Genomic DNA, 17,804 nt, shown 5'->3' on the forward strand with positions numbered 1-17,804 from the left:
TTTTTTTTAATCACTTTGTTGAGGTATGATAGACACTGAAATTCTTCAATCCTAGTTAAGATCATAAAATAATTCTTTTAAACTAAATTAGAAAACGTTACTACTAGAACCGTGTGAAGAACTTCCCCACTGCTGCTGATCAGATTTACACTAGACAACTGGCTGAACAAATTAGTTTGGAATTTCTTATTTTATTATACTTATATCTACCTTCATATTAATTGCTTTTTTTCTTTTCTTTTCTTGCTTCACGAAAAACACAAACTAAAACAAAAAACTGACTGCCAAAATCTGAATTTGACAGTATTTTTCCAGAACAGATCGTGTATTGAAACATAAACGTATGTGCCATGAAAATCATGACAAAAAACTAAACAGATGTGCCATCAAAGGTGGCCTTCTGACTTCTGAGGAAGATTCTGGCTTTTCTACATCACCAAAAGATAACTCACTGCCAAAAAAGAAAAGGCAGAAAACTGAGAAAAAATCATCTGGGATGGACAAAGAGAGTGCTTTGGACAAGTCTGACCTGAAGAAAGACAAAAATGATTACTTGCCTCTTTATTCTTCAAGTACTAAAGTAAAAGATGAGTATATGGTAGCAGAGTATGCTGTTGAAATGCCACATTCTTCAGTTGGGGGATCGCATTTAGAAGATGCATCAGGAGAAATACATCCACCTAAGTTGGTTCTCAAAAAAATTAATAGTAAGAGAAGTCTGAAACAGCCACTGGAGCAAAATCAAACAATTTCGCCTTTATCCACATACGAAGAGAGCAAAGTTTCAAAGTATGCTTTTGAACTCGTGGATAAACAAGCTTTGCTGGACTCAGAAGGCAACGCTGACATTGATCAGGTTGATAATTTGCAAGAGGGGCCCAGTAAACCTGTGCACAGTAGCACTAATTATGATGATGCCATGCAGTTTTTGAAGAAGAAGCGGTATCTTCAAGCAGCAAGTAACAATAGTAGGGAATATGCGTTGAATGTGGGTACTATAGCTTCTCAGCCTTCTGTAACACAAGCGGCTGTGGCAAGTGTCATTGACGAAAGTACTACGGCGTCCATACTAGATTCACAGGCATTGAATGTGGAGATTAAGAGTAACCATGACAAAAATGTTATTCCAGATGAGGTACTGCAGACTCTCTTGGATCATTACTCCCATAAAGCTAATGGACAGCATGAGATATCCTTCAGTGTTGCGGACACTGAGGTGACTTCTAGCATATCAATAAATTCTTCAGAAGTCCCTGAGGTCACCCAGGCAGAGAATGTTGGATCAAGCTCCCAAGCATCCTCATCAGATAAAGCCAACATGTTGCAGGAATACTCAAAGTTTTTGCAGCAGGCTTTGGACAGAACTAGCCAAAATGATGCCTATTTGAATAGCCCGAGCCTTAACTTTGTGACTGATAACCAGACCCTTCCAAATCAGCCAGCATTCTCTTCCATAGACAAGCAAGTCTATGCAGCCATGCCCATCAACAGCTTTCGATCAGGAATGAATTCTCCACTAAGAACAACTCCAGATAAGTCCCACTTTGGACTAATAGTTGGTGATTCACAGCACTCGTTTCCCTTTTCAGGTGATGAGACAAACCATGCTTCTGCCACATCAACACAGGACTTTTTGGATCAAGTGACTTCTCAGAAAAAAGCTGAGGCTCAGCCTGTCCACCAAGCTTACCAAATGAGCTCCTTTGAACAGCCCTTCCGTGCTCCATATCATGGATCTAGAGCTGGAATAGCTACTCAATTTAGCACTGCCAATGGACAGGTGAACCTTCGGGGACCAGGGACAAGTGCTGAATTTCCAGAATTTCCCTTGGTGAATGTAAATGATAATAGAGCTGGGATGACATCTTCACCTGATGCCACAACTGGCCAGACTTTTGGCTAAAAAAAAGTGTAAATAATACTGGCACTTTAGAACAGATTAATCAAGAGTGGGGTTACTCTGTGTAAAATGGAGTGCTGTACAGATTTAAGAGCAATGCGTTAAAACAAGTTAAGCTGATATGAATAGCAAGATAATCCAATAACTGCATTTTGTTTGGTTAGTCAGCATTCTTTGAACTGCCTTACATGTTGTCACCTTTATAGAAGCAATGCATTACTTGTTTTAGAACAGAAACTTGCTATTCCACCTACACCAAGTTTAAAAGGAAAAAAAAGACTTTCGCACAATTGTTTCCTAACTGATAACATTGTACATTCTTAGGAGATTAGTAATTGTGTGAAATTTACTCATACTGTTTCTAAGTTTTTCAGCATAGTCATTGCACTTCAGCAGGGAATCTGAGTATACTTTACAGACAGAGTAAACTTAAAAGTTTAAATGTCAAGAGATTATGGCTTAAATAAATTAGCGTGTCCTGTAGGGGGAAAAAAGAAACCAAGAAAACACCTTTTAAAAAGAATGATATGCCATATACCCTTGATTTTCATTTTGCATTATATTGACTTTTTTTTTTTTTGAGAAAAAAGGTAATAAAAATCTGATAGTCTAAGATTCCACTATTTAAAAGCCTAATTACTTTTAAAATATGCATACTTTCAGAACTTTTACCAAAATACATAACTGTTGAAGCATTCACTTCTCTATGGAAGTATGCATATTGGTGTCAGTTTCTTTGTACAGTTGTACTTAGATATTTTTTATGATTTTTCATGTGCAGGTATCAAGGTTTTGAAGTTTTAGTAAAAAGATATTCTGTAGATTACATTCCCAAGAACATAATGCTTACACAAAATGTATATTCCACGTTTTAAAGCTTAATTGTATTTTACTTTACATATACACTTCAGTTAACATAGAGCACTTAGAATCTATTTGGTATTTTTGATTTCTCAAAGTAAAAAAAAATTAGATTTTTAGGTTTGATATGGTTGTGTCATAATCATCTCATAATTGACTATTTTAATTTTTGGCAATAAAAGGAAATTGGATATCTTTGGAACTGTAAAACCTGGTTTAATCCTTCTCTTTCTAGAATCTTGATAGATTGGATAATTAAACAGTATCCAGAGAAACTAAAGAAATGGGCATTTTAATTGCTTATTTTATCTTGAATTACTTTTTAATGAACACTGCTCATTACAATTTTACAAACCAAAAGTGTTTACTAATTCTAGTAACTACAGTTTCTTTTTCAGCTAGATGAGTGATCGGAAACTTTTTGTTGCATTTCAAAATCTAAATAAACTACAGACTTTATCCTTATACCACGAATGTTTTTTTTTTTTTTATACTTTGTCTTAAAATAATACAGCATGGTACAATAAATAGTGCTTTTATATAAACACGTATATATGCTTTTCTAAAGAATGACGGTTTGAGTTACACATTGGACAGTTACAATTTTTGGAAAATAACAGTTCTATTATATTATTATCCTCTTTAATTTGTTCCAGCTTTTTGTTTATTTTATTTCCAACAACTTTGTCACAATGCACATACTGATGTGTAGCACCAGTGATAATCGAAAATTAATATCCTTGGAAGGTGAAAATTTATTGTTGCTAATTTCCACTTTAACATTTATATTGGCCCTGTAGATCTGCAGTCTTTATTTCAGTATAGAATGTTGTACACTTAAATTATTTTTTCTTTTATTTAATATTATCCCAAGAGTGTTCTCATAAAGAAAGGGAACAAGGAAAATATCCACCCTTAACATCTTTTACATTATTTTGAATATTTTGGTGTTTTATGATAATGAGTATAAATTATGTTTAATGTGGTTTCGTCTGTACTTTGGTTATTAAGCTTTGCTTGAAATACTAATTTTCCTATTTGACAGCTTTCTTTGCTGCCAAATTTTTCAAGAATTTTAGACTTCTTTGAAGTAGATATTTAAGTTCTGCCATTATTGACTTTTAAGAATGATGTGTGTTGTGTTACACATCACACAATTGCAAGAAGGCTTTGTTCAGGTGAGATGTTAAAGATGAAACTGTGCTCATCCTATTTAGGCATTTGAATTTTTCTCATACTACTATTTGATAATAGGCCTTTATTTCCTGGGTTGATTTTTTATTTTGAGTCTGGTCAAAAATTTTGTTCTGTTAACAACTTTGATGTGGTTCTTGGTACAATATCCAGTTTTTTGTTTGTTTTAACATCACCAGCACAGTTTTTAGAATGTGACTCTACTGCTGAGCAGTTAGGGTAAGCTAAGGAAGGAAGGAAGGCCTTTGCAAATGGTAGTTATGCAAGCAGAAGTGCAGGTGTTGCATTCCTGTCTTCAACACATTTCTTTAAATCTACATAATGGCAGACTTTCCTACCACATTATAAGCATTTTTGAGAAAAGCGATACTTTGGCATAACTTACTGATTCACCATTTAAGTATAGTAGTCATCCCTCTCTTAACTGTGAAATTCTAAACGCCTACCAGAGTTACCTTGTATTATCATCATATGATAAACATCTCAGCAGTCTGGGTTTCCCCACTTGGGTGTAGAAAGTTACTTCATTTCTATCTGGGCATTAATAGTAAAAGTAAGTAGCCTTTTGTGCTGCCATAGTTCAGAATATTGAGGATATGAGATACCCTTTTGCAATTTGTGTTTCTCATTTCTCTCAGTGAGCAAATTATTCTGTTAAAATATGCTCTTATACCATTGAGCTTTTGGTCGTGTGAGTGAGATATGCTTTTTCACTTAGGACCTATTCTCATGTTTGAAGATTGGAAACAGATTTGTGTTAGATGAGAGAGTATCTGTTAAACATCTTCTAAAAGCTTTCTTTTTTTTTTTTAACATCTTATTGTACACATATTTCATTTGGTTCAGAATATTTGAGTGGCTCTTAAATCTTTTGGATCTACTTGGAGATTTTCTACTTGGTACTAGAGAAACCCATCCTTTTAGCTCTGGCTGAGGACTGTCAGTGGTTGGGTAATTTTCCCTTCCTGAGAGGCAAAAGAGGTCTTGTGCTCAGGGTAGGCTTTCATTTCCACAGGAGAGAGAAACTTGCAAAGTGCCAGCTAGGTTAGATCTTTCGCCACTTCTTTCATTTTACCAATTTTAGTTTTTAAAGGGCTGTTTAAAAAAAAAAAAAAAAGCCGGGAAACTTTAAAAGTAGGCATTACTGTAGTACTACATTTCTTAGACATAGAACATCTTAAAGTAGAACTTGTTTTTTTCACAGTATAATTACTTGAAGAAGCACTATTATAATCAATGAGAAACTTTTTGACACTGCAATTTAATTTAAACTTTTTCCGTTTCAAATTGCTTTATTTCAGGGAAAATAATTTTCCAGTTGTTTTTGCTATATTCTGCAAATAAAACCGTATGTTTCCTTTTTTTCACTTAAACTTTGGTAGGAAACAAAACTAAAGCAGACAAACATTTCTTATTGTGTTTGTTGCTTTCTTTAATCCAATGGATAAAAAAGTAAAACCCTGTAAACATTATTTTATTTTTTTATGCAATACCATGCTGTAAATACGGTTCATCAAATAAGGATGTACCTATGATTGAATCTTTAATTCTGCACAGTTAGAGTTTATATATAAACGTGTCTTGACAATCAAGGACTTTTATGTGAGTCTTCCTTTATGATGTTTATTAATGTTATGCATTCCATTTGTTTTGAAGTGAGTACCAATGTGCTAATTTGTATTGTCTGAAAGTATGTAATGTTTTTACAGCTTGTTTTTAAGAATCTGTAAATATGTACAAACAAATCACAGTACTGCTTTATGTTAGAAGGCATATGATGTTGTACTGTATGTAAGCAATAATACATAGCAGTGCTAACTTTACAAGTAGCATCAGGAAAGTTCTAAAAACATTTCAGAGTAATTATCCTTATTTCATTTAATAATGATTCTCTTTAATCAGTTTTTATAAGCAAATTCCATTGTTCCTCCTGTTGGAACATAACACTGTTTACACAGCATAATTGAAGTTGCAGGGGAGACAGGCTAAATCTGACTTCATCTGTACTCACTTTCACTAAGCATTGAATGGCCTTACCACTCTTCTGCAAGATGGAGGAAGACCGCAAAACTTAGTGCCCATCACACTGAAGGAAGGGGGTGTGTTGTTTTGTTTTGTTTTGTTTTTTTCCTGCTTCTGTACTGCTACCTAACTTTGTGGTTTGCTTTGGATTTTAATATTTGTTTCTGTTTTAGATTCAAGCCCATAAGTTTTGAGGTGACTTCAGCTCCATTGTGAAATAGTTTTCTTCATATTTCATAGATACATTTCAATAATTCTAAACTTTCTACTTTGATTTTTAGATACTTATTTTTCAAGCTTGATTTCTCAGCTGATCAGATGAATTTATTCAACTTCAATACAAAGAAAGACAAACCTATTGTAGTTTGAATCGAGTAGATATTATACTGTACAGAACAGCTAACTATTTGAACACACACATCACTGCTTTAGAAATAAAACCGCCAATTTATAAATGTATATGACCTACATTTTATAGGAGAAATGTTTTTAAATGCTAGTCATTTATATAATAATGTGCTTTGAAGGATTTGCTAGTCCACTTCTGTCACTTTTTAGTACACTGGTATCTTTTATATGTAATGTATGCTTTTTATTATTGTAGCAAAGCATTTCAGTAGAACGAATTTTGCAACAATATGGGGGAAATTTTTCATTGTTGGATTTGAATTATACTGGATTTTATCTGTGTAGTCTTGTCTTTATTTTAATGCTGTCTGGAAGGGAACTTGGTATCCAAATAAAGCAGGTAACCTCATTTTACTTCAAGGGCATACTGTGTAGTGCTGAATTTAATCTGGATATCTGATGATTTTGAAAAGAAAAACACGTTTATAAAAATTGTACAGAAGAAATTAAATGTGTGATGGAAATCCTGATGGTGGAGCACGTTGAATTTTCTGATATATAGTGTTATTTTCCTGGGATCCCCTATGCCTTCTTTGTATTTCAACTAATAAAGGAAAAACCCTGTCATTAAAACTGGTAGGATAATAGGATATTCTGATTATACAGTATTACTTTTCCTATCCCATTTTCTGACCTTTCTCAGTCACTGTAAATTTTTATTTTCTATTTCCTATTGATAATTAAACATGTATATAATGTAGACACTGTTGTATAAAACTGAATGAATTGGGTTGCTATGCTTGAATGGGTAACTAAATGGAAATATTGTGGATACTGAGAATTCTTAATGTCAGAACAAATTTCCAGGAGAAAGGCATCATGTGTCCTGGGAAGGTCACAACAGATGTTTCTTCAACCCCCTGGGTTATCTGTGTGAAAGAATCAACTCTAAACTCAGTATCTTATACAAGTGGGTCTTTCCTTCCCCACCTCCCCCCAAATATATGAGCACTAAATTTCAAAATCTACTCAGGTGAAAATTGCTTTGCAATGGAACTTATCACATTGAAATTTTCACTGTTAAAGATGTTTGTGATATTTTTAAATACAAACTTTCACATCAGTAGTCAGCAGCCTGACAGTTGAAATCTGGTAAGTCAGTGTGTTTTAAAATATATTTTACCCTCCAAATAGAATTGTTTTTAAACAATCGGGAGGACTTCTGTTTGTTTAAGTGCATTTTTTAATTGTCATTGTAAAAATAAAATCTTGCTTGACCCCATATTATGACATGAATGAATTGCTGAGCCTTTATAATACAGTGGAAGCTCGTTTCATGCATAGTCATGGAACATAGATCTGTTCTTTAAACTGACCTATTCATTAAGTGGTTTAATGAGTTTTACAGCTTCTGGCATTGTCGTCATGTAGTTAACCTTGCCACTTCGGGTTTAGAATACCATTTTATGTATTGTGATACTAAAGGAAGCTGTTTTGTTTTATTTTTAATTGGATTATTAGACTAATTTATATTTGCAGATTCTGCATTTTAAATGTGGATACTTGCTGTTTGAAAAATAAAAAAAAATACAGAATACAGTTTTTGAATAATTTCCTAGCTGAATTCTTCACAATATTTTGATCCAAATAACTAATGGCAAATATTTAAAAACTGGTACATAGATATTTATTTAAAATATAAAAGGATGTATGGAATTAACAATTTTTGCACAGATTGGGTAACAGCAGGGTCTTGACTGTATGTAGTTTCATGTAGAATGTATTAGGTACTTCTGAAATTCAGGAGTCAAATGTTATTGTCAACCAATATTTGAGACTTGAAATACATTTAACATGGGGATAAAAATTTTATGTTTTTTTTTTTTCTTTATGGGTAAGATTCTTTTAACCCATTATATGTGGGGCTTGGGTTATTTTTGGGTTATTTCCCCCCCATTAGTGAAGATAGTTCTGTTTTTAGCCATTTACCACCTTGCTAGTCCCTGTCTTGTGACCGGTGGGACACACTGTAAGAAAGCTGTCTGCAATTAGTAGAGGAGTACAGTCCAGGTCCTTGGGACAAATGTAAGCAAATTGGCCTTTGCAGAGATTAGTCCTAGGACGCTGGCTTTATTAGCATGGTGCTTTAAGTAATGGTACATAACACCACTGATAGTCTACTAATCCATTTCTTAGATCTCTGTTCTTCTTAAGTGATTAGAAATGGTAGAGGGAGAGGGGCTTGGGAGATACGTCTACATGATGCTTCTGCTACCTTCTCAAGGTTACAAGAAAAAACGAAATTGAAGTCACTTGAATTAATGCATTGTCACTGAGTTTTGACAATTTATTATGCACAAAAGGAGTATGAAGATTTTTGTGACTATATGTATGGATAGAAATTTCATTTTTTTTTTTCAGACTGTTGGCTGGCCTGTCCCTCACCCTCACCCCCCACCCCGTGATCCTGATAAGGTATTAGGATAAATTATATCCATTTGCTGGATAAAAACCAATGGAGCAGAAAAGTTTGAGTGAACTAAAGGTAAAATTTGGGGTCTCATAATTTTAGTTCTTTTGTCTTTTTCTAATGTCCTTAAAAGGACATTTTATGCACACACCCATGCAGATGTGTATGCATATGTGTAAGAGCTAGGATGTGAAATGTGATACAGTAACTGAGAATGACCATTTTCAAAGTGATTTTCTACTTTGAAAACTCAAGGTAGAAAAAACTACTTGGAAAAAAAGTTTATAAAAGGACTTAAATGGTAGACTAGGGAACATTTTGAGTTTTTGCATTGTTAACCATTTATTCAGATGAACTTTTAAAATCATAACTTAATGTACCCTAGCTTCTCCCATTCTTAATGAGATTCTGAAACTGATGCTTATGTAAAGGTGGTGAAGGGAGCCAAAGAAATGTATTACCTGTGATAGTAATTATGTTTCTAATGATTTGAATTCTTACTTGCTGGGATCCAGTATTCATTGAGCATCGATCACCTGCTAAGTAACAAGACTTGTCCTGGATGCAAATAAGAGATGGTTGAGGATACTGATGTCTTCATTTGAGCATCCGAAGGGAATTTATAGTGGTCTCAGTTGCAGGGTATAGTGTTGTACTTTAGATTATGAAAACAGATACTGAGCATTAAGATGTGTTTGTTGGGTGTTGTGCTAAGTAACTTACACCTCATTCCTCATCGAATGCGTAGGTAGATTACTTTAGGATAGATCTCTAGAACATACAATTTTAATAAATTATAGAAGATAGGAAATATATACAGGCCAATACAGTGGAAATAAAGAGCACTGTTAGAAATACCCCCTAACTCAGGGGGTATTTGCCAAACTCAGGATAAAATTCAAACCTGGACTGTGAAAATGAGACAGTAGCGTTTCTTCAGAAGGAACTGACTTATTACTGGAGTGGGAAATTAGGCCTCTCTAGGGAGTTATAGACCTGAGGGGTACCTGCATCAAAGTAGGGAGTTGGAAATGGATGCTAGAGGACGCCTTCCCCGGAAATAGGAGGGCCAACTAAACCAGTTCTAATTAGTCATTTGGGCACAATCGTCATGGACTGGCATTAATACTAATTGAAATCCATTCAAGTCGTATACTACTAGTCAGTGCTCCCAGCTCTGATTATGATACCCTTTATGTCAACTTCCATTAACCCCTCATTATCTGATACTCTTTTTCCTTGACTATCTCCTTCAAGGTGTTTGGTCCACAGTAAAATTTACCCTTAAAATCTCAGTATGACAATTTTCCTGTGGTTCTTTATCAAAACTCCAGCACAGTCCTGCAACTTTTGTCATTGGCAACATGAGGGTTAGTACTGATTGCTAGAGCACGATATTTAACGGCAGAAAGAGGATCCAACTGAATAAACATTCAGAACCACTCTTAGGTTCACTCACAAGAGACTTTTGCTGAAAGCAGTTGTCCCATGCAGTTTGCTGAGGTGGCTGTCACCATGTGAGGGCAGATAATGGTACTCAAAGGCAGTGTAACCAGTGCTGCAAAGGACATGTTTTAATGAATGTAGTGTGATCTTGTTGAGGATAATGGTGAGACAGGTGAGACAGGGCTGTAGGATAGGGAAACTCCACACCCGCAGGTTAAGAAGCAGCAAAATGAGCAACAAGAGACTTAGAATCAAAAGACTTAAGATGTGCCTCTCCCTTTGTGTAAAGTTGTGAAGTCACCCCTCCTGAGCCTCAGTGTTTTGTCTGTAAGATGGGGATTAAAAATTCCTCTCAGAACTGCTGTCCAGATCTAAGCATTTGGAATGACTTGTAAGCTGTAAAGCGCTAAACATTTCCTAGTTCATATTTTACAAGTGGCACAAAGGGAAAATAGAGCAGAATTGGACAAGTGTTTGGAAGCCTCATTTCATGTAAAGCAGAGCATGGAATAAATTCCTGACTTTCTGATAATACCATCTTTTCAAAAAAGTTGAAGAAGTTAGGAGTGGGTTTGTCGGGATTTAATTGACCAGCAAGGGAAAACTAGTTAGTGAAGTAGAAGAGATTCATTTTCAGAGCCCTTGAAAGGGGTGCAACATTTTGGAGAACAATGTATATTGTAGTGAGTGTTAAAAATTGTCAGTAGACTTGCAGGGTCAGGGGAGGGGCAGAAACCCTGCCTTACAAAAGTCAGAATGAACCAAACCATTCCATCCCAAGCTATTGGTTAAATCAGGTACAGGAACCTGACTGCTCATGAGGCAGACAAGAAGCACCACGGACAGTAAGGCTGAAAGGCTGCGGCCAGCCCCACCAGGCAGGAGGAGGGCATGTAGGTCTGTGTGTGTATGTGCTGGACCTGCTTGTTCACCTTTTTCTTTCACCATTTCTCCTTATTCTTTGGTGTCTCCTTTGTTTTCTTTTCTTCTTCCTGAAAGACACTGGTATGTGCTGCAGTGTGTATGCACCAGACAGAGACAGCTGACTGATGGTACGTAATACCCAGCCTTTCATGCAAGTTAGGTTTATTTTAAGTCTTTAGTATTACTGTTCCAGGAAAATTCAAAATTATTCATCAAGAAAAGACTGTGGGACCCCTGGATTAGTTTGTGTGCTTCTCGAGGACATTGTGTTCACAGAATGTAGAACAATGCCTCACCCATAAGCAGAAATGAATGAATGAATGAACAATGTTACACAGTAGAAGAGGTGGTAACAGTGGAGGTGTTCAAAGTGATGGTGGAGAGTTGATGGTGTTAAGATGATGCCATGATCAGGGAGTCTGGGAATACCAGATTTCTGCGCTTGGCCACAAGCTTCTAAAGAAGATTCCCAGAGGAGACATATGCAAGGATCAATGGCTAGTGGGAAACATGGCCTCTTATATGTTGCACCTCTTTCCCAAACCCTAATGTAGAAAAGGGCTGAAGGATGTGGCCAGAACTACAGGACTTTAGAGCCATTTCCTTTCCTGTAGCTCCTTTCCATCCTCTGGCAGCAGAGAAATAAGAGCATCTTCATATATGAGAAGAACAAGTAAAGAACAGGAGGCCAGAATTGCATAAATGAACAAAAGGTCCCAGCATTTTCCCCAGCCCAGTAGCATAGGAATAAAGGGGAAAAGAGGGTGGGGGGCATGTCCTCATGTGTGCCTTATTGGAAGGTGACCTTGCTCACTGCTGGGGAGCGCAGTAATGAGATCAGTTGGATGGAAAACTCATGGTTAGCTGGACTTGTGACTATTTCTCAAATCCTTTGAGCCCGCCCTCCCTTTACCCTGACCCTTTACCATGACCACAGTCCCCCTCTAGTCTTGCCTGGGTTCCTACAAATTTTTGCACGTTGACTCTTGATGGCCTCTGGTTCTTTCTGCAGATAATCCTGAAACCCTTCAGAAGCTTCTCATTTGCTGCTTGGATAAACACTAAGCTCTTTGCCTTGGCCCTGGTGGTTGCCCACTGCCCACAGCCCCCAGTGTCCCCCCACAGTGAGCTCTCAACCTCTCCCATTTGGTCATGCCGCCTTCTGCCACAAAGACTGTTTACACTCTTACACTGTTTACACTCTTTTCCTATTAACCCCCAACCCTGACTTCAGCACATAACATTTCCTCAGAAAAGCTTCTCCTGATCGCCCTTCTTAGGTCATAGCCACCCTCTCCCTGTGCCTCCTTCTACCCACCCATTTCAGACCCCCTCCCCTCCATACAGTTCCTTCCAGCACAGATGGCTGTTTGTCATGACCTGCTTATTAGTGTGAGAATTTGTTCTGAATTCCTGCCTGTCCAGAGCCATCCAGCTCCACATTGTCTGTCAGTGTTGGGCTCCGTGTTTCGTGGTGAGCAGATACCTGGTGAACATGGTGGAAAGAGAGCATCCAGGCCTCATGAGTCACACCCCAGGGTGCTAAGAGCTCGCAGGTACTGCCGAGGAAGCACTGCCTGGGACTTTGAGGCCCTCTAGATAGAAGCTGTGGGACTGGAAAACTGATCATGTGAGTTTCAAAATGGGAGGATAGATGGTGGATTTTGAAAACAAGGGGTGGCTGGACTTCAGTCCTCATCAGATTCTAGAATGTTCATAACATCTCTGTCAGGTAGGCTTGACAGGCCTTATCATTAACTCCATGTTGCATATAAGGAAGCCAAGGCTTAGACATATTAAAGACCGTGGCAGAAAAGAAGGGCTGGGACCCAAACTGGGGCGTGACTTCTTTCATCCTGACCCTTGAAGGTCTGCCAGCAGGTCTTCCACGTAGCGTATTCAAGCAAGTGCTGAAGGCTAATGGCACTGTTGCCCCTGTCATTCATAAAACGGACTGGACCTGGCTCATTAAGCTTCTCTCCGCATGTCCTGTGTTCACTGCTCCCACTAGATCCTGCCTCAACCCAGATGCCACGTGGCTACTAGAGGGAGAGTGCCTTCCTCCTGTCAGAGGGCAAACTCCCAGAATCAACAAACAGCCTAGATCCTGGAGGAGAAACAGGATCTCAGCAGGAGCTGAGGACACCTGACAGCAGGAAAGTGGCGGCCCCTCCCTCTCCACTTAGCCCTGCACCAGAAAGCCAGGGCGGAACTCTTCTTCCTGGGGTCCTGGCCCCACCTCTCTGGGAACTGGGAGATCTCACCCTGTGTGAGGGGTTTGGACTTATGTCCGGCTTGAATTTCTTGAGTTGCCCCTTCCAGCTCCCAGTTAATGGCTGCCGTCCCTTCAGACCCGTGCCCTTCTTGCATCCACTGTCTTGAGGGGGAAACACACCTCAACCCTTTTCTGTCTAATCTATTCACCTAGATTAGAGAGGCTGTATTGTGTAGAGGAGAGAGCCTGAAATAGGAACCAGACCTCGGTTCAAATCCTGACTCTGCCCTCAGAGCCAGCAAACTTTCCTGAGTATATGCACAATTCCTGTGATTTTTTTTTTTAAATAAACATGTTCCAGGGAGATGCATCACAATGACCAATTAAAAAGAAATATAGATAGATTATAAGTTACTTATGCTCCTTGAGTAATAGATTTCACAACTTCTCTTTGTCATTGAAAATTTTAACTGGGTTAAGGCACCACTGTGGACAGGACATATTTTAAAAGAGGGGCAAAAATTGCCCCCGCCCCCAAAACTACTGAACTAGAAATTCCATCGTTTTCAACCATGGCTGCATCTTCGAATCACCTGAGGAATTGAGAAAATACTGATGCCCCGGCTCCATCCCAAACCTGGGTACTGCTATTTTCTGAAACCGTGCCCAGGTGATTATAAATCCTGGAGAGAGGTCCACCAGACTAGCTGACACCCCTCTCATGACCCTTCTTACTCCGGTTCCGGTTCTGATTCTAGGCTGTGAGGTAATTTTGTATATATACATATTTATATCACAATTTAATGTTTTCAACCTGTTTTTACATTTCTATTTTGGTTGACTTTGTCCAAGCTCTGATCCTTCCTCGTGGTTCAGACTTCATGACAAATGAAGTCATTTTCCAAGACATGCTTTCTTCTCCAGCCTTCACACACAGGGCAATTCTCAGCACCAACCACTGGAAGGGAAAGAGATGAAGGAGCTTCTGTCAGCAGCTAAGCGGGGTAAGGCCCACAGAGCAACAACTTCACTCTTGTGAACTTCAACTTGAGTCGGATTGGCTACTGAATGGAAGTGAGTTTAAAAACAAGATTATGATTTTTTTATATAACAGTGAAATGAGTAAAAATACCCCCTCCCTTTTTTTTTTTTTACCAGGGTTGGATGCATTATGTATTCACAATCTTGCTGGATAACAAAGTACCCCAAAATCTTATGGCTTAAAACAATAAATTATTATGTCTCGTGATTTCTATAGGCAGGAATTCAGACAGAGCACAGCAAGGACGGCTTGTCTTTGCTCTATAATGTCTGGGACCTCAGTTGGAAGAACCTAAAGCTGGGGACTGGAATCATCTGAAGGCTGGTCTCACATGTCTGGCAGTTGATTGCTGGCTACTGGTGGGAACAACCACATGTGGCCTCCCCATGTGGTCCAGGCTTCCTCACAGCATGGTGGCTGAATTCCAAGCATAAGTGCTCCAAGAGCAAAGAAGCCAGATGGACTGCCTACTGCTTTTATATTCTAATCTAGGAAGTCAAGCAGTGTCATTTCTTCCATTTCTACTATGGGCGGAGGCACTGAGGTCATTCAGGCTCAAGGGTAGAAAACACAGACCCCATCTCTTTTGGAAGGAGTGTTAATGTCATATTGCAAGAAGAGCCTATGAGATGGGCTGTTAATGCAACTATCTTTGGGAAATACTGCTCTGCCCCACATTGTTTGTTCTTCGATTTTCTTGCTCATCTCTTTTTCAGATTCCAAATGTAAGGTGCTTATTGTAAGAAAAAAAAAAAAACTCATTAAAATCCAGAATTTGTCAGGATGCCTGGGTGGTTCAGTCGGTCAAGCTTTGACTTTGGCTCAGGGTCCTGGGATCACGCTCTGTGCCTGCTCCCTGCTCAGTGCCGAGTCTCTCTCCGGTTGCCCCTACCCCTGCTTGTGCTCTCTTTCTTTCAAATAAACAATCTTTAAAAAACAAAAAAACAAAACAAAACAAAACAAACCCTGAATTTGTACACCAAAGTAGATTTCTCTTGCACTTTACCCACTATCTCAATCCCACTCCTAGAGGTAGCCACTATTAACAGGTTGGTGTGTATTTTTCCATACTAACTACATATATATATTGCTTTTAAAAAAAACACACATTATTCTGCAACCTGCTGTTTTTCCTTATTGTGTGATGAACAGAGTTTCATATTAGTTTATATAAATACCCTAATTCTTTTAATGCTGGCTGTCATGGCATGGCTGTACCATAACTTATTTAATCAATCTTCTATTAATAGACTTTTGGGATCTAACTTTTTAAACTATTACAGATTAATGAGGCAGTGAACATCCTTGTGCTAGGCCAGATAGGGTAATATCTTAAAAACAGAATTGGTCTGATTGGGGAAGGTATGTGCTTTGGTGAGTGCTGTGAAGTGTGTAAACCTGGCGATTCACAGACCTGTACCCCTGGGGATAAAAATATATGTTTATAAAAAATAAAAAAGTAAAAAAAAAAAGTAAAAAAAAAAAAAAAAAAAAACCAGAATTGGTCTGTTCAAAGGATATGCAGGATACTGTATTTCAATACAACAAAAGTGGGTTTTCCTTTAAAGTACCATTGTCATGAGATCAATCTACATTAAGCAAGATACTCCCTTTTTTTTTCTTTGCAAATTGATGGCTTTCTCTCACTTGAACACAAGAAAAACAAAAATCTGTTCTTAAGTATGAAAATATTTAGAAGCTTTGAAGGGAACTTCTCATTTATTTAGAAGGTAATGAGTGACACAGTGTAGGTGGTTATGAGCAGTGGTGTGGATTTCTTTTTCTAATGTCCTTAATTCAGGCGGATTTGGAATCGAATGTGGATTCTTCAAAGTTCATGCAGACTTAGAGGGCAGTTCTTCGGAAGAGGATAGCAAACAGGAAACTAGGAACCAAAAAAAAAAAAAAAAAAAAAAGGTGTCCTGTGCGTCCTGTGTGATCCCAAAGTGAATAATACAGATGGGTCTGCTAGCCATACAGAGTAATGCGTGGCTGTCTAGTCGATTGCCATCATCTGACAGTGTCATCCTGCCCACCCATCCATCCTTTATTTACAGCCGGGTAATGTGTAATTTATTCTGGAGTCTTTTCTCTTTCAGAGAAATGTCTTTGCCGGGAATGAAGTTCTGACACATTCTACAACATGAATGAACCTTGAGGACAGACATACTTAGTGCAATAAGCCAGACTCAGAGAAATGTTGTGTGACTCCACTTCTATGAACTATCTTGAAGAAGCAAATGCTTAGAGACAGAAAGCAGCTAAAGGTTATCACGGGCTGGGGAAGGGGGCAGTGAGGAGTTATTGTTTAATGGGTGTAGTGGTTCTGTTTTGGGGTGACAAAAAAGATGGTTGCACAACAAAGTGCAGGTAATTAATGTCACTGAAATGTACATTTAAAAGTGGCTAAAATGGCACATTTTATGTTATGTATCTTTCCACACCAAAAAAGAAACCTTTACTGGAGCAGGAGATGTTGGGGCTCTGTCAGCGTTCCCATGGCTTTGCCTTCCCTTTTGTTTTTAAAAGAACAACCTCTATTTTTAGGGATTTTCACACAAAGGCTCATGTGGGCGTGGGAAGTACTCCCAGCTGCCCTCCTGTTTTCAGAAGCCCACATGGAAGCCTAGCAAGTTATTTAAGGATTAGGATATATGCCAGATTGGAAATGGAGATAATTTAATCTCTCTGTATGTTAATTCAGTTTTTTTCCTGCAGGCTGGGACCCTAGAAATCTGACTTTGCTCCCTAGGGAAAGCTGAAAGCTGAGTCTTGCTGAAGGTGGGGAGGGCAAAAGAATTCCACTCTTTTCGAGGGAGGGGTTGTCACCAGGGTCGGTTAGCCAGCCGCCCTTGGGGATCCCCGGAGCGCAGTCTCCTCTCCTGGCCAGAGGCTTCTGCAGCCGCCCAGAGGGCCACGGGTCCAGCGTGGGAGTTGCGGGCTCTCCAGCTCCCCAACCTTTCTCACTCTTGTGTGCAGGGCTGGACTACTACTCTATAGACAGAACTTGCAGTGAGTAGCTCGCGTCCTGTCCCATTTCTCAGGGCTGGCCACCTCAGCTGGTGGCGTTGAGTGCGCCGAGGGCTGCAGAGGCAGTGGCTGGTCTAGTGAAGTCTGGGGGCTAGTGGAGCCCCCACTACCCCCCGCCCCCACTCCGGTAACCCGGCCGGGGATCCAGATTCCGGTCCCCTCGTTCCAGGCCCGGCAGATCTGTCGGGGAGCTCGGAGTCCTCCTGGGCGGCGCTAGGGATGTGGGCTCGACCCTCGCGGAGGGAAATCTCTGCAGCCCCTCCCTCTCCACCTGGCCCCGAGGCCGGTGCGTGCAGGCGTGGCTGAGGTGACCGAGCCCCGGCGGGACCCCGCCTCTCCCGCCCAACAGCTG

General features: G+C 39.0%; 1 protein-coding gene across 12 annotated transcripts in view; it reads left to right on the forward strand.

The window, feature by feature from the left end:
• The window catches only part of ZNF148 (zinc finger protein 148), a 118,267-nt gene extending 111,412 nt beyond the window's left edge, over positions 1-6,855 (forward strand). For all 12 annotated transcript variants that reach the window (XM_082699661.1, XM_082699662.1, XM_082699670.1 and 9 more), the window contains one exon: positions 305-6,855. In XM_082699661.1, coding sequence (XP_082555787.1) covers positions 305-1,903 — 1,599 coding nt within the window. In that variant the 3' untranslated portion in view covers positions 1,904-6,855. The remainder of the gene's footprint in view (positions 1-304) is intronic.
• The last annotated feature ends 10,949 nt before the right edge of the window (positions 6,856-17,804 follow it).

This window comes from Mustela nivalis, assembly GCF_964662115.1.
Source record: "Mustela nivalis genome assembly, chromosome: 1".
NCBI lineage: Eukaryota > Metazoa > Chordata > Mammalia > Carnivora > Mustelidae > Mustela > Mustela nivalis.